The sequence below is a fragment of the Carassius carassius genome, unplaced genomic scaffold (genome assembly GCF_963082965.1).
Source record: "Carassius carassius unplaced genomic scaffold, fCarCar2.1 SCAFFOLD_58, whole genome shotgun sequence".
NCBI lineage: Eukaryota > Metazoa > Chordata > Actinopteri > Cypriniformes > Cyprinidae > Carassius > Carassius carassius.
In genome coordinates this window covers 362,775-389,939 of record NW_026775030.1, presented here as the reverse complement: position 1 = coordinate 389,939, position 27,165 = coordinate 362,775, and the positions used below count along the sequence as shown (strand labels likewise).

The 27,165-nt window shown below is 39.3% G+C and overlaps 1 protein-coding gene across 3 annotated transcripts in view; it reads right to left on the bottom strand.

The window, feature by feature from the left end:
* Positions 1-2,477: 2,477 nt before the first annotated feature.
* kif5aa (kinesin family member 5A, a) overlaps positions 2,478-27,165 on the bottom strand; it is a 35,837-nt gene continuing 11,149 nt past the window's right edge. For 2 of the 3 annotated variants that reach the window (XM_059547021.1, XM_059547023.1), the window contains exons 12-28: positions 20,507-20,721; positions 20,265-20,333; positions 17,736-17,942; positions 17,496-17,642; positions 16,918-17,106; positions 16,666-16,783; positions 8,196-8,254; positions 7,919-8,025; positions 7,736-7,837; positions 7,563-7,623; positions 7,194-7,265; positions 7,007-7,111; positions 6,110-6,326; positions 5,551-5,692; positions 5,406-5,470; positions 3,320-3,347; positions 2,478-3,134 (exon numbers count right to left, since the gene is read on the bottom strand). In XM_059547021.1, coding sequence (XP_059403004.1) covers positions 3,056-3,134; positions 3,320-3,347; positions 5,406-5,470; positions 5,551-5,692; positions 6,110-6,326; positions 7,007-7,111; positions 7,194-7,265; positions 7,563-7,623; positions 7,736-7,837; positions 7,919-8,025; positions 8,196-8,254; positions 16,666-16,783; positions 16,918-17,106; positions 17,496-17,642; positions 17,736-17,942; positions 20,265-20,333; positions 20,507-20,721 — 1,982 coding nt within the window. In that variant the 3' untranslated portion in view covers positions 2,478-3,055. The remainder of the gene's footprint in view (positions 3,135-3,319; positions 3,348-5,405; positions 5,471-5,550; positions 5,693-6,109; positions 6,327-7,006; positions 7,112-7,193; positions 7,266-7,562; positions 7,624-7,735; positions 7,838-7,918; positions 8,026-8,195; positions 8,255-16,665; positions 16,784-16,917; positions 17,107-17,495; positions 17,643-17,735; positions 17,943-20,264; positions 20,334-20,506; positions 20,722-27,165) is intronic. The other variant, XM_059547022.1, reaches the window with a different exon arrangement.

Here is a 27,165-nt window from a genome sequence, read left to right as displayed (position 1 = left end):
TTAAGGAAAATTAAGGAAAACAATCTAAAACCATGGTATAATGAGCACACTCGCACCCTAAAGACAGCTGCCCGGAAAGTGGAGCGCAACTGGAGGAAAACAAAACTAGAGGTATTTCGTATTGCTTGGCGGGAAAGTAACCTATCCTACAGAAAAGCATTAAAAACTGCTTTTACTGATTATTTTTTGTCTCTTTTAGAAGAAAACAAACATAACCCCGGGTATTTATTCAATACAGTGGCTAAATTAACAAAAAATAAAGCATCAACAAGTGTTGACATTTCCCAACATCACAGCAGTAATGACTTTATGAACTACTTTACTTCTAAAATCGATACTGTAACAATATAAAAACTCCATAATCACGGGAAGAAGGAGGCGGGAACCGATGGACACAAAACAGCATGACAGCCACTCATGGACGACTGCCGCACACAAACAAAACTAAAACACAAAATAAAGTCCAGGCCTGGTCCTCTCTCGTCCTTCACTTTCGTCGCTCCTCTTTTGTATCCTTCCGATCTCCTCCATGGGACTCGAGACAGGTGAGTGGAGCAGGTGTTGCTCATTTCCCAATCACTCCACCATCCTCGCTCCGTTCCCATGGCTCTCGGCCCCGGCCCACTCGCCACAGATACTATTAGAGATAAAATTGTAACCATGCAGCTATCAGCTACAGTATCGCATCAGTGCACTATACAAACCCGATTCCAAAAAAAGTTGGGACACTGTACAAATTGTGAATAAAAACAGAATTCAATGATGTGGTAGTTTAAAATTTCAATATTTTATTCAGAATACAACATAGATGACATATCGAATGAGAAAATTTATAATTTTAAGGGAAAATAACTTGTTTTTAAATTTCATGGCATCAGCACATCTCAAAAAAGTTGGGACAAGGCCATATTTACCACTGTGTGGCATCCTTCCGTCTCTTCTTTTTATAACAGTCTGCAAACGTCTGGGGACTGAGGAGACAAGTTGCTCAAGTTTAGGAATAGGAATGTTGTCCCATTCTTGTCTAAAACAGGCTTCTAGTTGCTCAACTGTCTTAGGTCTTTTTTTCTATGGCACATCTTCATCTTTATGATGCTCCAGTGGAGCAGGAAGGACAATGATCCTTGTTTGAGCTGAGGGAGTAAGGAGCCAAGGCGGAACCGGTCAACAGGCTGAGGTGGAGCTAGCAGGTCAACTCTTCAGGGCGGAGCTAGGGACCAGAAGCCTTAAGGTGATCAGGGTTGCATGGCAAGCCTGGTGGAGCCAAAGAGAGTAACGATTTTAAGCCCATGCATTCATTTCCTACAGTGACCCACCTAGGACCCACTTACAGAGCCCCCTTAGGTTCACCAATGTGGGATCTAGGCTGCAGATATGCTCATTCACTGCAATGCAGCAGCAGAAAACTTGAACTCATTTTGAATAATGGATTTTTATTAGGCAATATTGCATTCCTTCTCTCTCAGGTTAACATGTTTTGTTAAAAAAAAGTGTAAACAAGAAAAAGTGCAAACTGCCTAAAATAATTTAGATTGCTTAATTTAGCTTTTTGTTTTTTAATACTGCAATCACAGAATCACAAAATCCTGGCAAGACTAGGATAATATATATAAAATAAAATAAACCTTTACCATCAACTAAATTACAAGTAGTTACCCTGGGTCTGAGTTGACCTCTAAACTGATCTAAATTGGAATGGAAAGAGCTTGATCAACTAACTTCATACAACAGGTCTACTGAAAATTAATTGTTGTTACATTATTGTCCCCTTACAGAAAAATGTCAAGCATTTTTACTATATACCATTTTTACAAAGGAGGACATGGAGATTTTATTAAAGTTATGCTCACTTTTGGGAATAAATATGTACCCAAAATATGGTTAAGTAGGTACAGACACGCTCACAACGAATCACAGTTTTCTTTGAATTACCTTTATTTCATGGATTGGCTTCCAGCAAACTAGCACACTGTACATATATCACACAAAACAACCTTCAATAAAAGATATCATGAGTAAATCAGCTGACCTATTGCACAAACGCTCTTCATCTGAAGTTTCTGAAGTCAGATTTTCTCTTCTAGCGGTGATGAGAGAGGTTTGAATTAGTGAAGAAGTGTGAGAAGCGAACATCTCAGTGCTAACTAAATCTATAATTAAACCTTCATCATAATACAGTTCATATAGCCTTGTCTTGCTAAATATACAAGTGAAGTGAATCTGTCTACAGACATCCTGAAAAAGAGCAGTCACACATTCGTCTGACAGACCAACCGGCGGAGCTTACAGGATCCTGCAGGGAAAGATCACACAGCTCTTCATTCCGTCATCCTGACTGGCTGATCAGGATTTTGTGAGAGAAATCAGAGCTGTGATTGGTCAGAGCCTTTGGCAGAATAACGGAAGCATTTGGGGCGATTTACAACCACAGCATCTGTGAATCGCTATATGTTCTCTTGACATATCACAGCAATTTTTCATCCCAATCATTTTTGGTGTGAAAACAAACATGACGCAAATCAAATATTTTTGAATTATTATTATTTTTTTCACAATTGGAGGTAGTCAGTACTTGAATATAATATGTATCAAAATCTACATGTTATGTGTGAATCTAGGAGTGTGTATTATAATATTTAACCATCTGTCTTTAAGGCTCAGCAAGACTAAAGGGAAGTTTTTTCTTGTACTCTTCTGTATTATAAAGCAAGCAATACAGATGTGTGTATTCAAATATCTACTGTGTGAGAGGATTCATTTTCAACCTATGAGATGTTTTCTTACTAAACAGATAAACATGCAACAGTGAGATACATAAGATGGGAAACATGATGTGACTCTGCATTAATGATATATTCCATACAGTATAAGACGCTACAGAGCCAAGACGTCTAGGAATGAAAGTTCTGGAGCTCTATACGAAGATGGACGGCTGCATGCACACAACTGGAATATCTGGAGAAAGCGGTACAAAATGAGAATCTGCAGAGCACACTAATGAAAACAGTAGTTTCTTAGCTCATTATATGCATATCTGCTGGCATACATTAAACAATTAACTGGCTGCAGTCTGCTGTTGCATGATGTAGATTCGTGAATCATCATCCACCATGCTGCCACAGTGAACATCGCTCCTGAAACACAGCAGCAGTGAGTGTAAGCGCACTCTACGCAATCAAGTGCACATAAACGCAATCTAATGAAAACTTCAAAGCTGAAATTCTAATTCTCTGTTCAAACTAGAACTGACATATTGCATTTGAGATTTGTGCAAAGTCAGTCAATACATATCGTCACAATATATATCGAGTTTACTCACCTGTTATCATTAATATCTGTACTATTTCCTGAAAAGCATAAAGCAAGAGAATAAAATGTTAATACTGTTACAAGCAAACACATATGCTGCATTCTTTGTATTTTTTATTTGAATTTTATTTTTTTGCACAAGTTTACCCTCTGTAAGGTAAATGTGCAAAGCATCCAGTGTCATTCACCTCCAGTTATTTTAGCTATACACAAAAACAGTCTGCTTTACACTGCTGATAATTATCATATTATTGATTTGTAGCGCAAATAGTACGGTAACACTTTAGAATACTGTTTCTTACTTGCTGCATAACTAATAAGGAATTATTGAAGAACTAACAGGTGATTATTCATTAAGACTTAACTCACTACTGTTAACTACTAAGGAAGATGTGTTAACTAATCAGTATGTCATATAATTTTATGATTGTGATAAGTAACAGTTAGCTAATCAATAACTAATATATTCTGTCATACATCCTGAAGAATTATCTACTAGTTAAGGTTCAAGAAATATAACTATGAAATAACTAGTATTGAACATTTATACGCAAATAGTCACGAATCAGGCTGTGTCCCACAAATCAAGTACTTGAGTAAAAGTACAGATACCCCAATAAAATATTACTCCAGTAAAATTATAAGAAGGCCTATTCATTTTCAAAATTACTTGAGTAAAAGGACAAGTACAAAGTACTACTACAGTAGCAACTTTGTTACAGTTCACTCATAAGCCTTTATAATGGAAATGAAATATGCATTTAGTTTACTTCCAAATGTTTAACTTTTGATTATAATATGTTTGTTAAATTAGTTTAAATGTGGGCAGTATACACGTTAAAATGGAATGAAATATGCTGTATTAAACAATGTTCTCGTCTCAAATAAAGATCGTAAACAAGTTGTGACGTGTATTTTACAAAGTTTATGCTTTTATAGTTTTTTTTTTTTAAGAGTGTACGCTTGATTTGAGTCAAAATTATGTAGTAATTATTATTTACTCATAGGTTCACTTTAGAATACTGTTTCAGGTTCTAAGTAATTCCTGCGGAATAAAATATACAATAAAATATATAATAAAATATACAATATACATGGTCGTGGGGTTCATATCGGAAGCAGATTACTCACAAAATAATTCACTACACAGACAAATCCTCTATAAAATTTATTTCATTTAATAATATTGCATTTTCATACTACTACTACTACTTCTGCTAATAACATTTATATGTAAGGGTCACAATTCAATGTATTTGCGTATAACTGTTCATTAGTAGTTACTTCAATAATTCCTCATTAGTTATGCAGTAAGAAATAGTATTTAAAGGGGTCATATGATGCGATTACAATTTGGAGTGTTACAAGCTCTTGGTGCATAAAGAAGATCTGTAAAGTTGCAAAGACTAAAGTCTCAACTCCAAAGAGATATTCTTTATAAAATGTAAGACTTGTCCACACCACACTGAAATGCCTCGTTTAAAAACACGCCCCCACATGTCTATGTCATGATGTGGGAAGATTTGTGTAACACCACCCAAATATTCACGCAAAGAAAGAAGGCGTAACTTTGATTCTCACTGTCGCCACCAGCGCCATGTTGTGGAGATACTGTTTCATTGTGAAAGCGAAAATACTTTTTTTTTTTTTTTTATGATATTTAATATGAAAGGTAGTGCAATATTATTACATAATTACTACATAAACAATATAATAGTAGAATATTACGAGTAAAAATACTTCACTACTGTTCGCCTCTGCATTTAAAGGGCATTAAAGTGTGTGAGATGTCAATGTAAACTGTATTTATTACAGAGGTATATGATGTCACACTTGTCCGGGTGTGAAGACATTGCGCAGCACCAAATCTATGAACGAATGTTCGGAAGTGAGGTAAGCTTCAGGAGATGTTCCCCACTCAGGGACCCCTTTAAACTTTGTTGCATTAAAGACACTTGTAAACAGTTTGTAAGGACTAAATTAAATGACTTGTTTCATGATTGTTCGTGGGCTGCTTATTTAATAATGTGACCAGGGATGGATCTGGGGTTCACATGGCCAAATGATTTTAGTTCAGTCAAAGCGCAAAGGCTTACCGTTCTCCACGTCGAGCGGACAGGAGCTCATTATGTCCATGGATCTCACAGTGCTGTACCCAACACTGAAATCAACAAACGGCAGGTGAGAGGAGGAGGAGACGGCAGACAGACAGAGACAGACAGGAAGAGGACAGACACTCACGTGTTGGTTTTCTGAGGAGCAGATTTGTCTTCTTGCAGGAAGACAGTGTTGCTGTAGGATGTGGCAGGTTTACTGGCACGCGTGGAGCAGAAGCTGGTGGGAGACGTGGCTGCAACAGGGTGTCCTGGTCTCACTGGCTTAGCTACAGTGGCACACACAAAACAAAACTACAATGTGATTCATATCAGCTTGTTTGCTGCTGGAGTTTTTGTTTAGCGGTGGCTCAAGAGACAATTAATACTCAGTAAATTGTCTCGATTTACCTGTACATGAGTATATCAGTCAAGATCAGGAATAATTTAATTCAATTGAGCAGAATACTGACAAAACATTTTATTCTGTAGAGCCGCTTTAAAGTAGAAATTGAAGTTGTAATTATAAATGAATTTTGATTTTGAATGCAAAATTGATGTTTTCACCTTGAGAGTTGAATGACTGAATTAATTTTATTATACAGCACTTGCCCATAAGTCATTCAGTTTCTCTCGTAGCTGTTATTGTAAGGTTTGACAGAAACAGAACATGCATTCTTCTCTGAATCTGGGGAGAGGCGGTGTACCGATCAGAGCGGCGTTGGATCGGCGCGGAGGGTAGCGCAGGCGCATGGCGTCACGGATGCGCTCCACTTCCTGCTGGTAGCGCCGGCGGTCGTTCATGGCGCCCTGTTTAGCGTCCTTCAGTGCTGTCTCCAGCGCCCGAACACGCTCAGCCGTAGAACGAAGACGCTTCTCCAGCTTCGGAAGCTCACAGCGCAGATCTGCATTATCATGTACCAGCTGCACAAACATTTGCAGAGCAGGCCTTTAGTAATCAGTATTATCATCAATTACACATAAAGGGATTCAATATTATGTAATGCAAGTGCTTATTCTAAAAAACAGTGTAAAGCTGTGAATGTAAATCAATGCAAACTCTCGTTACAGTCAAACTGTTTTTTAGGGTGCACAGCTGATATCATTTGTTTACAACATTATTTTTTATAATACCACGGAAAGCATTAATTAATTTTTTTTTCCCAGGGTTTAAAACAAAAAATGGTTCTAATTTTTTTATTGTTAGTCTCCATAAACACTGCCGTTTGCTCACTCTTGCATGATAGAAAGATGGTCGAGTCACCATTCAGCATAAGATGATGTGCTCTAGCTGTGTGCTCAACAGTTAAACAGCTAAACAGTGATATGCACTACTTGTGCACATAATCTGTATTCATTGTTTTTAAAACCCTTTTTTTTTTTTTTTACTTGAAACATGAACATAAGACTGGAGATTAAAAAAATGTGTGTGAATCACGTCTTGAAAGGTTAAACTGTTATTGTTCAAGTACCGGGATTCATATAAATCCTTACAAAAACTAGAAAATTATCAATAGAAAAAAAGTAAATCCATATTTATATAAAAACTGTCCCAATCGACAATTTAAGAATGAATTTACACAGCATTGCACACACATCCTCACCTGTTTATGAACCTTTGTAAGCTGATCCAGGTTGTTCTCAAGAAAGGAAATCTTCTGTTTCTGGGTGTTAGACCCCCCACTATCATCAGGTCCAGTTTCTGTACTCTGTGTGAGGAGAACGTGTCAAAGATACACACAGCAGCGGACCATATGTTAAAAGGATACCCCTGCACACATGTGAACTCACTTTTTTAACCCGAGTCGTGAGGTCTTGAACGAACAGCTTGCGCAGGTTGTGGAGGGTCTGGAGTTCACGGGCCTGAGACAGAGACACAAACGTACAGCTGGTGATTAACCTGCAGTGATCTCCTCGTCATCACTGTCATGAAAACGTAAAATGTGTCAGCTTGTCCTGAGCAATAAGAGTCTGTTCACAAATTTCAATGGTGTCTTTCTGTGGCCATCCGATGACCACTTTATATAAATATATGCTGCTTATTCATCTGGTATGAAAAGTGACACGCTCTAAAATGACATCATCACATGGTGCATAAATTCAGATGAGAATGAGGGGAAAAAACAGTAGACTAAGAGGAAGAGCGTATGAGAAACTTACAACAGTCTCCTCAAGGCGCTTGAGATCCTGTTTGGACTGCTCGTTTCTCTCCTGCTGAAACCTGATGAGAAGCCATTGTTCACACACTTAACAGATTCATTATACACTCATGCAAACAGCTGGTTTTCAGTATTCACAGTACAGTATTTGTGTGGTAGTGGAAGGAAACGTACGACAGCTTCTCCAGGCAGGCGCTCTTGGTGTCGTCCTGCAGCTTGAGGTTACTGAGACTGGAGCGCACGTGAGCCAGCTCCAGCTCCAGAGCCTGATTCTTACTGCAAGACACACGCGGACAGCATTAGCACATCAGTTACCCTATCCAGCGAAATACAGGAAGTATATTCAGCCTGACTGACTCGGTAAGGTCATCGATTAGGCGCTGCTTCTCGTTAATTTCATCCCGCAGGTGGCTGAGCTGCATCTGACGAGACTCTGCGTAGAGAGAGGGACGACCGGCAGCCTTCTACACAAACACACACAAATAATCATATTAATAATAATGTCTGAATGAATGAATGACCTCCATTAGTGTGAGAACACATCATGTACAACAATGCGTAGTGTAAGCGTTTCTTACACTAGTCACAGAACTGTTTATGTATAGAATACTAGATCCATGTTTGTTCTATTTACCTTCCCACCAGCCTCTCTGTCTGCCTTCTCTCCTCCGTCCACTTCTGCCACATGACTCTCTGATATAAACATATATACATAATCATCAATACAGCAGTACAGTGTGCTGCAGCAGTACAGAAGTCTCCAGTTCATTTGAACGTCAGTCAATGACAGTCGTAAGACCACACATTTAGAAGAGATATAGCATGCAGAATTGCAGACCGTCATGAGTTTGAATGTAGTTTGGAATTGGTGCAATTATGAATTTAGTAATATGGTTGAGATGGGTGGTGCAGTCCAAATTCAAAATATTGTTTCTCCGTTCTCCTCATCTCTTGATTGATCTTCAAGATGGCGCCGCAAATGGCAGTCAGGACGCTGAGCTCCGCAATTCTTCAGATGTTTTTGTTCGTTTGTTCTGTGTTTTGTCATTCTTCTTCTATAAGTTTTTACTGGAGCTGAGCTCCAACATATTCCAGATTTTTGATTAGTTTTGTGATTATTCTGACGTTTTGTTGGACATTCTAGTTGGAGGTACAGCTGTGTTGTTCAAACAAACAGACGCAGAAGAGGGAAACACACTGGTGCCCTGGTGAAGCTCTGTGCACGTGGCTTTTGGACTGCACTGCCGAGCATTCATCTCACGAATGCCTGTTCCCTTCCTAACAAAACGGATAAACTTCTCCTCCTAACTTGTAAACCTATCTACTCACGCAGGAGTTTTCCTCTTTCATTCTCGTGAATGTGTACGTGCCTCTAGACATAATATATTGGATCTCAGTTACACAACAATAAAGGATGCATATCACTCTGTCCCACGAGCAGCTTTGGGGCTAATCACTGTTTGAGTATCTTCTACTGACTTATAGTCAAAAAAACAGAAATCAGCTAAACCTGTACTAAGGATTGTTAAAAGATGGACTAATGAAGCACAGCAGGATTTACAAGCTTGTTTTGACCTCATTGATTGGAGTGTTTCTGAAGCTGCTGCCACCGATCTGGATGAGCTCACAGAGACTGTAACTTCATGTATTAATTTCTGTGAAGATATTAAGAAGATATGAATTCCTACCAGGACATTCATATAGTTTAATAATGATAAACCGTGGTTTACTGGGAAACTCAAACAGCTTAGTCATGCCAAAGAGAATGCTTACAGAAGTGGGGATAAAATCTTATATAACCAAGCCAGGAACAGACTAACAAAAAACTTGCTTGAGGTCTGTGTAGAGGACGTGAACCAGGTCTACAGGAAGCAGAAATACAGAAAAGCTTCAGGCCCAGATGGTGTTTCACCTGCCTGTTTAAAAGTATGTGCTGACTAACTGGTCCCCAACAGATCACTGGAGCTGTGTCAAGTTCCCTGCTGCTTCAAACGCACAACCATCATTCCTGTTCCCTAAAAGCCCAAAATCACTGGACTTAACGACTACAGACCTGTCGCTCTCGTGTCTGTGGTCATGAAATCACTTGAGAGACTGGTCCTGGCCTTCCTGAAGGACATCACTGGACCCTTGCTGGATCCTCTTTAGTTTGCCTTCAGAGCAAACAGGTCTTTGGATGATGCAGTCAACATGGGATTGCATTACATCCTGCAACACCTCAACAGACCTGGCAATTACACAAGGATCCTATTTCAGTTCGGCCTTTAATACCATCATGCCTGACCTTCTCTCTGACAAACTCACACAGCTCTCTGTGCCCACCTCCATCTGTCAGTGGATCACCAGCTTCCTGACAGACAGACAGCTGGACAAACTCACATCCATATCATCATCCGCTACCAAATCAGACGTCAAGAGACTGCAACGCCCCTCTGCCCAGCCTCCAAGATCTTTACATCTCCAGAGTGAGGAAAAGGGCTAAAAAAAATCACCTTGGACCCACACACCCAGCCCTCTCTCTCCATCTGTTGTCTCTGGTCAGTGCTACAGAACACTGACCCCCAGAAAAACCAGGCACAAGAACAGTTTTTTTTCCTACAGGCTATATTCAGCCTGAACAATTAATACATCGTCCATCACAACTAATATAGTTATCTGACATATTTATATTAAACTGCACACTTAGTAGATAACAAATGTGGACAATAACATACAGTCATAGCCAAACATATCGTCCCCCTTGGTAAATATGAACAAAGAAGGCTGTGAAAATTCATCTGCATTGTTAATCACACACTTACAAAAAGTGCTTGCTGTGTCAAATGACCCATTGGATGACGCATTCCAAGATGGCCGCGCTCTGTGAGAGCTCTGCAAACTTAAGGGTTTACAACGGTTAGTCTTGCTAAATTGGAAGTAAGAAATTCAAAGAAGTTTTGGAGATCCTGGAAATTGCACCGCCTAAGAAAACTGAGCCTGAAATGGAAAGCGATATGGAAGAAATCTGCAAGTCGCTCAGTCATATGTCTGTGGAACTTGTCAAAGTCACTGAACAGCTGACAAAGCTAACGCAAGTTGTAGAAGAGGTGAAACAACTGAAAGACATGATAAGCGCAAAAGACAAAATAATCAATGAACTCGAGAGAAGGCTCGATAACATTGAACAACATATGCGAATGGAGGATGTAATAATTACTGGCCTAACCATCAAACCTCAGTCTTATGCGAAAGCTGTTGCAAGTGGTAGCAATGTCAGTGAGGATGCAGAGAAAGCTGATTTGCAAACACTGGAAGGGCAAGTTCTTCAATTTTTGCCCGAGAAGGATATACATGTGGATCTGAAAACCATTTCTTCGTGCCATACCCTACCACGCAAAGACAAGATGAGGCCTGCTATTGTCATGCGCTTCGTAAATCGGAAAAACAAAACTGAAATGCTGAGCCAAGGAAAAAAGTTGAGAAGAACAGCGGTGTATTTGAATGAGCATTTAACGCAGAAAATGGCAAATATTGCAAGAGAAGCCCGCTCCCTGCGGAAAATTGGAAAAATTAAGGCGACATGGACAAGAAATTGTAAGGTATTTATTCAACTTAATGGGTCAAATCCGGAACAAGCTAAAGTTGTGATGTTAAGAGACTTAATAGATCTAGAACAATTTAAATAATGAGACATATTCCCTTTTGCATTTTCGATACACCTCAAGATATGCCGATGTTAAACCCTGTGGGAATGAATATAATCTTGTCAAAATGTGAATTGTGGTCAGATCAATGTATTTATCTTGTTGTTGGACTGGGCCTGTATGATTTTATTAGAATGTCTATTCGATCCAAGTACTCACACTTTCGATCATGGTCCCAAATGTTGATATAAACAGTGACAAAATATTTGATATGGATACTGTCTTTGCACATAATATACTAGTGCCTGGGGAATGTCACTACTTTACAACACAAGAGTTTAATGGGACTACACAAAGGTTTTCTGATGACGCATTTTCCATCATACACTTTAATAGCCAAAGTTTGAAATGTAAATTATCAAAGATTAACAACTTTCTTAGCGATTTAAAACGGACATTTAAAGTGATTGCTGTAACAGAAACCTGGTTGAAGGAAATTTAAGTTGACAGTGTACAGATCAACGGTTACAACATGTTTTATGTAAACAGGATGGGGAAAGGTGGAGGAGGTGTTGCCCTCTATGTTGATGCTAAACTTAAATGTAAAGTTGTTGAGCACAAAACTATAGCTGTGACTGATTTGATGGAAGCATTAACGATAGAAATCATAAATGACAAAGGAAAAAATGTGTTAATCACTTGTGTTTATAGACCACCTGGGCCTGCTACTGATTTGTTTACAGAAAAAATTATAGAAATGTTTGAGGATGTAAAGAACAAATCAGTAATCGTATGTGGTGATTTCAATATAGATTTGGGTAGCAAAATAGCACCTAACGACTTCAAGAATTATATGGAAATTGCAGGTTTATGCCCAATGATAACTAAACCAACCAGAATCACAACTCATAGTGCTACGATTATTGATAATATATATACAAATATACACGGTGAAATTATAAATGGTATTTTCATGACAGATGTGAGTGATCATCTTCCTGTATTTATAATTTATGACAATTTCTGTATTAATACTATGCAAGATAACTCTCTCGTTGTCATAAGGGATAAGTCTAGTAAAGCTATTGAGTATTTTAAAGAAGATCTTAAGAGACAAAATTGGGATCAAGTATATACGAATGACTTAAATAATGCTTATAATGCTTTCATGACTACACTAATTAATTCATATGATAAAAATTTTAAACAAATCAAAATTCGTGCTCAAACTGCGAAAAAATCCTTTGATAACCCTTGGATGACAAATGGGTTGAAAAACGCTTGTAAAAAGAAAAATTATCTGTATAGAATATTTCTTAAAAAAAGAACAGAAGATGCAGAATGCAGATATAAAAAATATAAAAACAAACTTGTATTAATTATGAGAAAACAAAAAAAGGATTATTACACCAATCTGATAGACAAAAGTAAAGGCAGTATCAAAAACACATGGGGTGTAATAAATACAGTCTTGCAGAAAGGCAGGGCCAAAATTATTACTCCTGATTTTATAACCAAGAACAACTCAGATAAATATGCGACAGAAGAAATTGCAAACGAATTCAATAATTATTTTGCAAACATTGGCTCCAATTTAGTACAACACATCCCAGATGAAAACATTGATGGTAGTATTATTCCACATAGTGTAAACAGTATTTTCCTTGAGAGGGTACAAGCGAGTGAAATTTTGAAAATTGTGTATGAATTTGCAAATAAAAAGTCAAATGATTATACAGATATGAATATGTCACTGATAAAGCAAATTATAGACGTTATTGTTGAGCCTTTTACTTACATTTGTAATTTGTCATTCACTACAGGGAAATTTCCAGAACGTATGAAAATAGCCAAAGTGGTTCCACTTTACAAAAAAGGAAATAAAAATGATGTTTCGAATTATAGACCCATACCCCTGTTACCACAGTTATCTAAAATTTTAGAAAAATTATTTGTGTTTAGATTTAAAAAAAATTTGGATAAAAATGAATTGTTAAATAATAATCAATATGGATTTCGTTCAAATCATTCAACTGCAACAGCGATTTTGGAACTGGTAGAAGAAATAACCAATGCTATGGATAAGAAACATGTTACTGTAAGTGTCTTCGTGGACTTGCAAAAAGCGTTCAATACCTTAGACCATGAAATATTATTGAGTAAATTATATAAATATGGTATAAGAGGCATAGCTCATCAGTGGGTCAAAAGCTATTTAAAAGAAAGAGAACAGTTTGTTGAAATCAATAACACAAAATCAAAAAATTGTCCAATAACTTGTGGTGTACCCCAGGGATCGGTACTAGGTCCAGTACTTTTTCTTCTTTATGTGAATGATATAGCAAATGTTTCTAAGTTACTAAAATGTATTTTGTTTGCGGATGATACTACTTTATTTTATGCTGGCAAAAATATAAATGACGTATTACAAGTTGTAGAGTATGAGTTTGGGAAAATTATGAGATGGTTTAACGCCAATAGATTGTCTTTAAATATTAGTAAGACAAAATTTATGATTTTTAGTTGTATAAATAAGGATTTTGATGCAGCATTGTCAGTACAAGGAGTACAGATTGAAAGGACTCATGAATTTAAGTTTTTAGGTGTTGTGATCGATGAACAGTTGACATGGAAATTCCATATCGACCATGTTAAATCTAGGGTATCCCAAATTATAGCCGTGTTACATAAGGTAAAAGTATCTGTTAATAAATGTGCCTTAATTTTGTTATATAATTCATTGATTGTTCCACATCTGACCTATTGCACTGAAGCATGGGGAAGTGCAAACAAGACTTATATAGAACTAGTTTTTAAATTACAAAAACGTGCTATTCGCGTTGTAAATGGAAGTGAATATAGGGCCCACACAAATCCAATATTTATACAGTTAAAAATCTTAAAATTCAATGACTTATTCGAATATAGCCTTCTAAAAATAATGTATAAAGCTCATTTGAAAACATTACCTGACAAATTGCAAAATAGATTCATCAAGAGAGTTAGTAGATTCAATTTAAGAGGAACTGAAGTCCTTCAGAAACCTGAGTTCAGAACAAAATTAAAGGAAAGATGTGTCTCAATACAAGGTGTCAGTCTGTAGAACAATCTAAATAGCGAAATTAAAACTTCAACATCTTTTTTGTTTTTAAGAAGAGTGTAAAAGCGTTACTAATAAAGAAATATTATGCTTCTATTTAGCAGGAAAATGTGATATTTGATTTATGACTATGTATATGTGCTGCAAAGTAGACGTGTGTTGTAAGCGCACCTCTTTGGAATTGTAATTTAACTTATGTTGATAAGGGGCAGATATTATAAGTTTATCTTTTTTCTGCTCCTTTTCATTTCTTTTTTTAAAAGAATGAAATAAAATATGAAATGAAATGAATGAATGAATCCTTTTGATATTTTATTTAAAAAAAGCACAAAAATGTATCCTTTCATTGGATATTAAGAATTTAAAATGGGGGGAAATATCATTATGAAATAAATGTTTTTTCTCTAATACACATTGGCCACAATTAAGAGCACCCTTTTATTCAGTACTTTTTGAAGCCTCCATTTGCCAGTTTAACAGCTCTGTTGTTCTCCTATAATGCCTGATGAGGTTAGAGAACACCTGACAAGAGAACAGAGACCATTCCTTCATCCACTCCAGACCCTTCAGATTCCCAGCTTCTCTTCTACAGTTCACTCCTCTCATGATCCGTAGGGTTCAGGTCAGAGGACTGGAAGGGCTATAGCAGAAGCTTGGTTTTGAGCTCAGTGACCCATTTCTGTGTTGTTTTTGAGGTTTGTGTTTGGATTACTGTACGGTTGGAAGATCCAAACATGGCCCATTATAAGATTTCTAACAGAGTCAGTCACTTACTGATTTTTTATCTGTTGGTATTTGATAGAATCAAAGATGCCATGTATCTAAACAAGATGTCCAGGACCTCCAGCAGAAATATAGGCCCACAACATCAAAAATACAGCTGTAGATTTCATTGTACACACGGGGTACTTTTTATCCCTGTGTTCACCAAACCCATCTTGAGTGTTTGCTGCTAAAAGCTAATGTTTGTGTTTCATCTGACCATAGAAGCCAGTCCCATTTGAAGTTCCAGTCATGTCTGATAACTGAATATGCTGGAGTTTGTTCTTGGATGAGCTAGGATGAACATCTTTCTTGAAACCCTACCAAACACCATGTGGTGATGTAGGTGCTGTTTGTCAATTTATTTTTTTTAGGTTTTCTGAACCCGAGACTCAACAAGCTGTGATCCTTGGAGTCTTTGGCCACTCAAACTCTCCTTCTCACCGTGCATTAGGACGATATAGGCACACAAAACATTTCTGTAACATTTTCTGTTGGTTGGAAATTCTTAATTATTGCCCTGATGGTGGAAATGGGAATATTCACTGCTCTAGCTCTTTTCTTAAAGCCACTTCACTAATTTGTGAAGCTCAATTATCTTTTGCTGCACATCAGAAATATATTCTTTGGTTTGTCTCATTGTGATGGGTGATTAAGGGCATTTGGGCTTTATTTCCCCTCCTTTTTATATTTTTGTGAAACAGGAAGCCATGGCTGGATGATTTCATGTTCACAATCACGCTGGAGTGCTCACAATTGTGAATATGAATGTGAACATACTTCAGAGATATTTTACTCATAAGAATTTCTGGGGGTGCCAATAATTGTGTACAACGAGTTTTTGAGAAAAACATTTATTTCATAATGACATTTCCCCCCATTTTAAATTCTTATTATCCAATGAAAGGATACTTTTTTTCTTGATATTTTGTAATAAAATATCAAAAGGATTAACAATGCAGATGAATTTTCACCGCCTTCTTTGATCATATTTACCAAGGGTGCCCATATTTTTGGCCATGACAGTATCTGTTCATTTATCCAAACAATTACATTTCACATACACTTCTTTTTCTGTATATAGTACATTATATAATGTTTTTTTTTTTTACTATTTCTTATATTAGTGTTATATGACATCCCTACTGTGTTATTCCTATGTATGTCTGTACTATGTTTGTACTTACTACACTGTTGTACACATGTACACATTGTCAAATCAAATTCCTTTTGTGTGTAAACATACTTGTTAATAAAGCTCTTCTAATACTGTTTCTGATCAGACCCGACCCTCACACAGGTTGCCGGATTGAGGTCAAATCACCTTTATTTATAGTGTCTTTTTTTGTTTTACAATAAAGATTGTGTCAAAGCAGCTTTACAGCAGGGATCCTATGATCTGGCCCACGGGAGTTTAGCTCTAACTCTAATCAAACATACCTGAGCATGCTAATCACTGTCTTAATGATCATTAGAAAATCACAGGTAAAACCTGTTAGAGTAAAAGAAAAATAATCATCAAAACCATTTTTAAAGAATAATATTTTTAACGTGTTATGATTGGGCTTTTTTATCCCTTCTGTCCACTCTAACATAAGGTGTGTTATTGTTTTTCTTACCTGAGTTCTGCAGCATGAAGAACTCTTCGCTGAGAGCATCGTAATTATCCTCCAGCTGCCTCTTTTTATGCTCCACGTTCTGCATGTATTCTGTGAGAGATCGAATCTTTGCCTCGTGCTGCTCGCAGACACACACAGACACATACAGACACAACGTCAGCATCAGTAAAGAACACACAGCACCAGTCCACATGAACCACACGTCAAGCACCAGCTCAGAAACTAACATCAGAAACACACACACACACACACCTGAGAGACGAGCAGCTGGCAGGAGGACAGCTCTCGGCTGGTTTCCTCCATCTTGCGATGGCACTCCAGCTGCATGTTCTCCAGCTGTCTGCAGCGCTTCACCATCGACTTCACCTCCGACTTGATCTTACTGATGTAGAGCCGCGCCACAGTGAACTCCTCCTCGATCGCCCCGCTGATCTCCACCGGCTACACACACACACACACACGGATCACTGCAGTGACTGTAAACACACACATCTTCAACTACAGGAAACTGCATTTAATGTAATCCTTCATGACTTCATGTGATTCCCAATTCTTTTTGAGAATACATTTGTAATAAATCATAAATCCAGAAAAATTAACACAAACAACAGAATTTTCTAAATAAATAACAAAATTTAGCAGAGCTGTATTTATGAACACTATTCAGAAGCTAGATGAACAGAAAAATTAGGACAAGCAAACAAGAAAAAAACAGATTTCATAGAGCCCTAATAAAGCCTCTTTTCTATGTCTCAATCTGTTGTGACTACATTTATATGGCACAACTTTTATAATCTCTAAAAAGATCTCAGAGGCCTCTCTGGGCTTACGAGCTTGATCTCTCCGTTGCCGACGATGCTGCTGAACTCGCTGAGGTCCTTCATCAGCCCGTTTAACACATCAGCGATGCGCTTCCTCTGCTGCGAGCTCACTTCCTGCATTTGAGCAAGCTCCACCTCCAGCTCCATCAGACTGGCCTAGAAAGCAACAGAAGCAGTGAAAGACTAACGTCAGTCATTCACAGCCGACGAGGACAGTGTAAAACATGAGAACAGGAGAGCGGACGTCACCATTTTGAGGCTGAGCTGCTCGGCCAGCTGTTTGTTGTGCAGGTTCTTCTCCTCCACCTCCTGACTCTTCTGGTCGTAGTTGACCGCCAGCTCCTCCAGCGCCTGCAGGACCTCCCGTACTTCAGCTTTGGCGCTCTCGCTCTCCATCTGCAGGCGGCCCAGCTCCGTCTGCACCTTATCACTGTCTCCACGCGTGGACGCCAGCAACTGCAGCGAGATGACCGTCATTAATGTGAGCTGGCAAAAGCTACAATATCCACTTTAAAAACAGATGGGACAGGATAAGCCACCTTTTGGAATCTAGCGACCATAGTTAGCAAACAAACCTTTTAGAAAATGCACCACAGAGTGAGTCTCCTCAACTCATACTCAGACTGTCAGTTATTTGTGAATCAAATCTGCTGTGAAAGGGTGAGCTGTTTAAGCCAAAGAATATATTTATTATTAAAATGTTGCCATTACTTTTATTGCTTATTTACTCTATGGTGTGCTTTGTTGGTTTAAGTAACTGCAAACTCAGCTGAATTATAAGTAACTTCAACTGATATTAAAAAGCTATTTTCTTGATAGCGTTTAACAGTTTTTATTAACAAAATTATTTGCAGTGGGACAGTAAAAACAATGTATTTCGAACTTTGAAAATTCACTGAATTTCATAAATGGGCATTTAAATATAAAAAGTGCATTTGATAGTAAGATGAGCACTAAAGTTAATACCAACATACTTGAATGACAGTCAAGTTTACTCATTTATAAAGGTTTGAGAAAGAGACATCTAGAAATGACAGATGTAGTGTTTCAAATAATCCAATCATAGTCAGTTGTGCCTGGGACTGACCCACTGTGAACAGTGAAGGAACAGTAAGGTCATTTTTTCTTAATACATTTATCATGAGTTGTTCAATTGTCAATCAAGCATATACACTGGATTTAATTTCAATGATTTAATGTACCTGAATTGTCCACTTACCATTAGAAAATTAAAAGTTAGCAATATTAAACAACTCAGACTGGGGCAAAAAATAACATCCATATTCCTATAATACAGTGAGTAATACAGAATTTTGTAAATATTTCTATTTCATTGTAATCTTTCAATTAATAATGTAATCTTTATTTTCTGTTTGATGAACAAACTAAATAAATGATCAGTTTTAAATGATCAAATTAAATGATTTGAGAGCCTTACAACAGAGTGCTGACTTATCTTCTATGTTTTGTAGGTTGAGCACCTGTATTTATTAGGGCTGGGTATTGCCAAGAATCTGGTGATACGATACGTATCACGATACCGGGGTTGCGATACGATATGTTGCGATACTGTCAGCAAGGAAATATATTGGGATATTTTTTTAGGAAAGCTGTCATTAAGAACACAATTCCCTTCAAGTTTATTTGTATAGCGCTTTTTACAATACGAATCATTGCAAAGTAACTTTACAGAAAATTAAGTTTCTACAATATTTAGTAGTCGCTTATCAGGGGTGAACATATGGCGAAATGTACGAAAAAATCAATGAAAGACATAATCAAGCAGACGATGAACAATGTTAACAGCAATTATTATGATGCAATGAAACTTATAGCAAAGTTTGGTAGTTCTCTATGTTGTAAGAATACACCCCCATATGCAAACCTTAGTAATAAGTGATGAGTAAAGGGTGGGGGTGTTGGGAATTAAAATGCTTGCAGGATCCTTTAGTTAAATATATACTACGTATAAAGTGTATTTTATAAAAAAGACCATATATATCAAAACCTGCTTTAAAGGTTCACAGTTTCAGTTTACAATTGTGACATACAATGTCGTAACATTTTGATCTGAACAAAAAATTGCATCTGCTTTATAGCACAAAACAATTATAAAACAATAAAACAATCCATTTGGATTCCACAGGTTTTTCATTTTGTATTTGGAATCGCCAAAACCGTGACGCGAGCACCGGCAAACTGCACAAAACGCCCCCAAAATTAGAGACAGCTGCAGGCGCTGCGACCCTACCGCCCCCCTCGACCCGCCCCGCGCGAGCCCCTCTTCACACGGGACGTGGCAGGACCGAGTCGGCGACCTCGCCGCGGTCCCGCGGTGGATGTTACCACAAAAGCCCAAGTGATGGCACACTTCAGTTTTCTACACCGAACCAGGAACAGGGACAAATCTTTCATCCTCCATTACTAGCAGTGAAAAGTGATATTAATGCTAACATTAGTGGCGTGCTTTAATGGTTGTAAAGTCGTTCAGAGTAGAAGACTGCCATCTAGTGGTCGGGATGTAAACTAAAAAACTAAACAACTGCCATGATCTTGTATGAATTATTTATTTTTTTATTTTTTTAACCGATATTCCGTTTTTGAGAATCGATACAGTATCGCCAAACAAAATATTGCGATACTCACGTGTATCGATATTTTCTTACACCCCTAGTATTTATCTTTTTGGGATGTGCATGCAATATTTTTGAGTAAATCCCATACAAACAATTAGTATATTAACAGCCAATACAGGATAATCTGAATGTGACCTCTGACCTCATCCTGATCTAGTATCTGCTCCTTCAGCTTCTCCGCCAGCTGACACTGAAGATTGATCTCATCATCCTACAAAACACACACACAGTGAGAGCAACTAATAATGTTGTTTATCTTGTTTTGCTACAAATTAAGTTATCCATGATCTGGTGGATCACACATTATGCACAGTGAGAGGTCAATTGCTGATTTACTTTGAATGCATCTGCATCTCAGTAATAATGTCACAAGAGCATGGTCACCTTATCATCCAGTTGTCTGTAGAGTTTGCGGATCTCTTCCTCATATTTCTGCCGCTCTTCCTCTGAGATCCGCACCACAATAGAGGAGGAGTCAGAGTCGCTCTCTCGCTCTCGCTGACGCACTGATGATCTCTCATTATCCAGAGATGTTTCATCACTGCCATCCAGCTTCACCACATCAGCATCTGCCTGCTCCGTCTCTGGAACCTTCTCTCCTAGAGAAAAAAAAACACCACAATTGTATCAGGTATGTCAGTGAATCCTCAAAAATGTTTTTTCCAAAAATAATCAACTTAAAGCGGATAAAACCAGCAAACAACTTTAAGCTGGTTTAAGTTGTTTTAGAAGGGATTTTCAATTTATAGTTGAGTAAGTATATCAGGATGGGATGGGATGTGATGTTGTTAGTATGTCATTACATGGTTCGTACAGAAACTGCAAAATTAAATTCCAGGACTTTTCAAGCACTACCTTTTTGGTTTTCAAGGACTAAAATCAGATATATCACTTATTAAACAATATTAGATTAGATTAGATTCAACTTTATTGTCACTGCACATGTAGGTACAAGGCAACGAAATGCAGTTAGCATCTAACCAGAAGTGCAATAAGCATACAGAATATACAAGGTCTATAATATGTACAATAACTTTACAGATAAGTATTATGGACATAATTTACAGATTTTAAATACTATTAGCATAATATCCAGATAGGTGTACTGTGAACATACTACACAGATGGATTATGTAAAAGTGTATGTACACTATAGGCAGAACTATGAACATAACTACACTATTGCAATGGACAGTGCATAGAAAATATTTCAGTGTGCAAATGGATTATTCAGTGTTCCTGGATGAACAGACAGTAGTGCAAGTAATAACAAGTTTACTGTTTTTTGCTTGTTGTGAATAAATAAATAAATCAGTCAGAGGGTTGAAGAGGGGGAGGAGTCTGTGTGGGGGGTGTTGAGGGGTGTCAGATGGCAGAGTTCAGCAAGAAGACCGCTTTAGGAGACAAGGAGACAGCTTTAATATCATTCACATTCTAATAAACTAATAAAACAAAATGGTACAGATAAAGTGCAGCACAAAAGCATGCAATGACTGTGGCAACTTTAACATTTGAAAGTATAATATGGCAAAATTTTCACTTTCCTTATTTAAACTGATTTTTTTTATTAATACAGTATATGATTGACCTGAATAATGAAAGCTGTATCATACACTTGGGAAATGATGAGCTACAGGTGCTTTCCAATAAATAAGAATGTCGTGGAAATGTTCATTTATTTCAGTAATTCAACTCAAATTGTGAAACGTGTGTATTAAATAAATTCAATGCACACAGAGTGAAGTAGTTTAAGTCTTTGGCTCTTTTATGGGCAGTGGGCAGGTCTAAAGGACCTGTACGGGAGAGTAAGACGACCCCGCCCTACCACGAGTCATAGGGGCTCACCATGGGCAAGTGACAGTACCACTTTGCCTCCTAACTATGGGTCAAATAGTAGATGTCAACTCGGCAGCAGGAGTTGGCAGCTGTTGTAGAGCATGGGAACGTTTTCCTGGTTTGGTCTACCACAGCTTTCTTGGTGGGCGGAAGATCATTTGCGGGACAACGGTCAGCGAGTATCAGGCCAAGTTAGTAGGCTACTGCGGGGCGATCCTGCGTTGCTCTTGACTGTCGTGCTTGCACTCCGTCGGATTCAGTGGCGTAGGACCCAGAGGGAGGCGGTTGTCCTGGGCAACCATCCGTCTTCTGTTCTATGCCCCGGCACTCGGTGCTATAGCATGCATGAAAAGTCAAATATATCTTCAACGACTGGCAAATCGGGAGCCCTTGCACTCAAGGGTTGTCGTTGCTCGGCAGGACACGCGTGTAAGGCAGGCGCGGTCAGGTCGACATTCTGCAACTGCCTCCTCTTCTCTGACATTGGCGTGTTGGAATATCAGAAGTCTTGGGGTGCACTCAGACCTCAACAGTGCTCCATGGAAATCAGCCGTCATTGATTGCGAACTATCTCGCCTCAGAGTGGATATTGCTGCTATAAGTGAGACTTGGCAGTTGGGTAGTGGATCGGTGCGTGAAAGGAACTACACCATTTTCTGGTGTGGTCATCCAGATGGCCATCGTCCGATGCATGGAGTCGGCTTTGCTGTGCGGAACACCCTGCTGTCCACCGTCTCTCAACCAACTGCTTGCTCTCCACGCCTAATGTCCCTGGGAATGTCACACACGGCTGGTTTTCTCAATCTCCTCTCTGCCAACGCACCCACTCTTGACGCGACTAGTGAGGATAAGGATGCCTTTTATGCCCACGTTAGTGAGGTCATTCGTTCCGTCCCGGCTGGGGAGGATTTTGTGTTTGGGTTTGGTAGCATAAATGACAACGGCCAACGTCTCCTTGAATTGTGCGCTGCTCATGGACTATGCTTACCAAGTTCCTTCTCATCTGGATCCATCAGATCCAAGGTTACCTGGATGCATCCTCGGTCCAAACACTGGCACCAACTTGATCACATTATAGTCAGGAGGTGCAAACTCAACACTGTAAAGAGGTACAGGAGTATGCACTCTGCAGACTGTAACACCGACCACGCCCTTGTCCGTTGCACTCTAAAATTCACCCCAAAGAAGATTCACAGTGCCACTCCAAAGCCCACGTCAAAGCTAAACATTGAGCTGATGCAGAATCTTAAATATGTGACAAGTTTCCGTGCACGTACGGAGGGCCTTGACTTCAGAGTTGACGGAACTCCTGAAAACATCTGGGCCAAGCTAAGAGGTTCCATGACGGAGGCTGCATCTGAGATCTTTGGGTTTTGTAGAAGAAAACAGCCAGATTGGTTCCTTGCAAGCTCTTCTATTCTGCTCCCGGCCCTAGCTGACAAGCGTAATGCCCGTCTCAGTGTTCTTCAAGACCGAAATGATTCCTCCATCACTCACTATCGTAAGGCCAGGAATGAAGTGAAGCGCCTTACACGCCAGGCCTACGAGCAGTACTGGCAAGACCTCAGTGAAAAGGTAGAACGGTGTGCAAGTACTGGGGACATACAGTACATGTACATGTACAGCGGTATCAATGAGGCACTGGGTCCTACAGTGAAAAAAACTGCATCGTTGCGAGCCACTGATGGCTCTGTCATCAACGATCTCCCAGGCCAGCTTGGTAGATGGGTCGAGCATTACAGCTTGCTGTATGGCACTCTGATGGACGCTGACTTGAACGCTGTTTCTGCTGCTGTACCACAACTACCTGTCCTCAACGAGCTCGATGTGGAGATCTCAATAATGGAAATTGAGCGCGCAATTGCAGCTCTGAAGAACAACAAGTCACCGGGAAGCGATGGAATTACAGCGGAGCTACTGAAATGTGGTGGGGCAGCATTGGTCAAGCGGCTCCACTGCTTGTTTCGAAGCTGTTGGCAAAACAAATGCATCCCTAGCGAACTTAAGAATGCAAACATTGTAACTCTTTACAAAAATAAGGGTGACAGGCAGGACTGTAACAACTACCGAGGCATCTAGCTACTCAGCCTTCCGGGAAAATGCCTTGCTCGTATAATCCTCCTAAGACTGCAGCGCGTTGCTGACCAGGTGCTGCCGGAGAGTCAGTGCGGTTTCCGTGTTGGTCGTTCAACCTTGGACATGATTTTTTCGATATGCCAGCTTCAGGAAAAGTGTGCAGAAAAGCAACGCCCATTGTACATTGTGTTTGTTGATCTGACTAAGGCTTTCGATTATGTGAGCCGCTCTGGTCTCTTCCACGTTCTGCAGCGACTCGGCTGTCCAGCAACTCTTTTGGCAATACTCAAAGGCTTCCATGATGGGATGCGGGCAACCATGCAGTTCAACGGTGCCCGCTCAAATGAGTTTGATGTCTGTTGCGGAGTAAAGCAGGGGTGTGTTCTCGCCCCCACCTTGTTTGGCATCTATTTCTCGGCTGTGCTGCAATGAGCGTTTCCTGATCCGGTTGGGGTTCTGCTGCACACCAGGTATGACGGCAACTTCTTTAGCTTGGCTCGCCTGAGGGCCAGAACCAGGGTGAAGCGCGTCCTTGTGCGTGAGCTGCTCTATGCAGACGACTCTGCCTTCGTAGCTCACAATGAAAAAGAAATTCAGGAGATGTGTAATTATTTTGCCGCTGCCTGCACAGAGTTCGGACAAACCATAAGCCTCCAGAAGACAGTAATGATGGCTCAGAACGTTCCTGCTCCCCCTCACATCACCATCAATGGCACAGTGCTGTCGGTTGTTGAGAAATTCATCTATCTTGGCTCAACCTTGACAGCAAACAACAACCTTGATGCTGAGCTGAATACCAGGATCGGTCGTGCCTCAACAACCTTTGGGCGGCTCCAGCATCGCGTCTGGAATAACAGCCACCTTTCTCTTAAAGTAAAGGTGCGCGTATACGAGTCCTGTGTGCTATTCGTTTTGTTATATGGTAGCGAAACGTGGCCAACATACCGGCGGCAGGAGCACAAGCTAAATGTTTTTCACTTCCGCTGCCTACGACAGATCCTTGGCCTGTTATGGCAGGACCGGGTTCCGAACACCACCGTGCTGAAGCTCACTAACAGCAGTGACATGTATACCGCATTACGTAAGAGGCATCTCAGATGGATCGGCCATGTTCGTCGTATGCCAGATGAACGTCTCCCAAAGTCCATCTTCCATGAGGAGTTAGCTGTGGGATACCGCCCTCGTGGCCGACCAAAGCTCCGCTTTAAGGATGTCATTAAGCGGGACATGAACGTCTTTAACATCAACCCTGACCGATGGCATCACCTTGCGGAAGACCGAGCAGCTAGGCGGTCTGCGCTGACAGAGGGCACAACTCTGTCCCGTCACGCTTACACCAGTTTCTGCACAGAAAGACAGCATGCTAGGCACCGTTCAGATCGGCGCTTGCGCTGTAAAAGGCCTTGATGATGATGATGGCTCTTTTAATTGTGATGATTTTGGCTCACATTTAACAAAAACCCACCAATTCACTCTCAACAAATTAGAACATGGTGACATGCCAATCAGCTAATCAACTCAAAACACCTGCAAAGGTTTCCTGAGGCTTAAAAATGGTCTCCTCAGTTTGGTTCACTAGGCTACACAATCATGGGGAAGACTGCTGATCTGACAGTTGTCCAGAAGACAATCATTGACACCCTTCACAAGGAGGGTAAGACACAAACATTCATTGCCAAATAAGCTGGCTGTTCACAGAGTGCTGTATCCAAGCATGTTAACAGAAAGTTTAGTGAAAAAAGTGTGGAAGAAAAAGATGCACAACCAATCGAGTGATTGAGGATTTTCAAGCAAAATTGATTCAAGAATTTGAGTGAAATTCACAAGAAATGGACTGAGGCTGGGGTCAAGGCATCAAGAGCCACCACACACAGACGTGTCAAGGAACTTGCTGATCCACAGACAATGTTAAAGGCATCTTACCTGGGCTATGGAGAAAAAGAACTGGACTGTTGCTCAGTGGTCCAAAGTCCTCTCTTCAGATGAGAGCAAGTTTTGTATTTCATTTGGAAACCAAGGTCCTAGAGTCTGGAGAAAGGGTGGAGATGTTCATAGCCCAAGTTGCTTAAAGTCCAGTGTGAAGTTTCCACAGTCTGTGATGATTTGGGGTGCAATGTCATCTGCTGGTGTTGGTCCATTGTGTTTTTTGAAAAACACAGTCACTGCAACCGTTTACCAAGAAATTTTGGAGCACTTCATGCTTCCTTCTGCTGACCAGCTTTTGAAGATGCTGATTTCATTTTCCAGCAGGATTTGGCACCTGCCCACACTGCCAAAAGCACCAAAAGTTGGTTAAATAACCATGGTGTTGGTGTGACTGACTGGCCAGCAAACTCACCAGACCTGAACCCCATAGAGAGTTATAAACAAGAGACCAAACAATGCAGATGAGCTGAAGGCCACTGTCAAAGAAACCTGGGCTTCAGACCACCTCAGCAGTGCCACAAACTGATCACCTCCATGTCACGCAGAATTGAGGCAGTAATTAAAGCAAAAGGAGCCCCTACCAAGTATTGAGTACATGTACAGTAAATAAACATACTTTCCAGAAGGCCAACAATTCACTAAAAATTATTTTTTTATTGGTCTTATGAAATATTCTAATTTGTTGAGATAGTGATTTGGTAGGTTTTTGTTAAATGTGAGCCAAAATCATCACAATTAAAAGAACCAAAGACTTAGACTACTTCAGTCTGTGTGCACTGAATTTAATACACAAGTTTCACAATTTGAGTTGAATTACTGAAATAAATAAACTTTTCCATGACATTCTAATTTAATGAGATGCATCTGTATGTCACCACTTATCAACACTAGGATGTGTGACAATACACTTAGCTCACAAGATATACAGATAGTTGGTTCACTAGAATGAAACAATATTTGAATACTATTTTTAAGATTTTTTTTTAAAATGACAAAATATTTGTCTTTTAATCACACAAATCAAAGCAATACAGAAATATTTTACCTAATCTAGAGCTGTAACTAATAATTACTGATCTACTGATTAATTTGACAATTGAGTAATCTGGTATTTTTAGTACTACAAATAGACCTAAGTTAAAAACAGGCTTTAGTATGACTACCGTATTTATATATAAACTAATGATGAGGCAATAATAATTAGT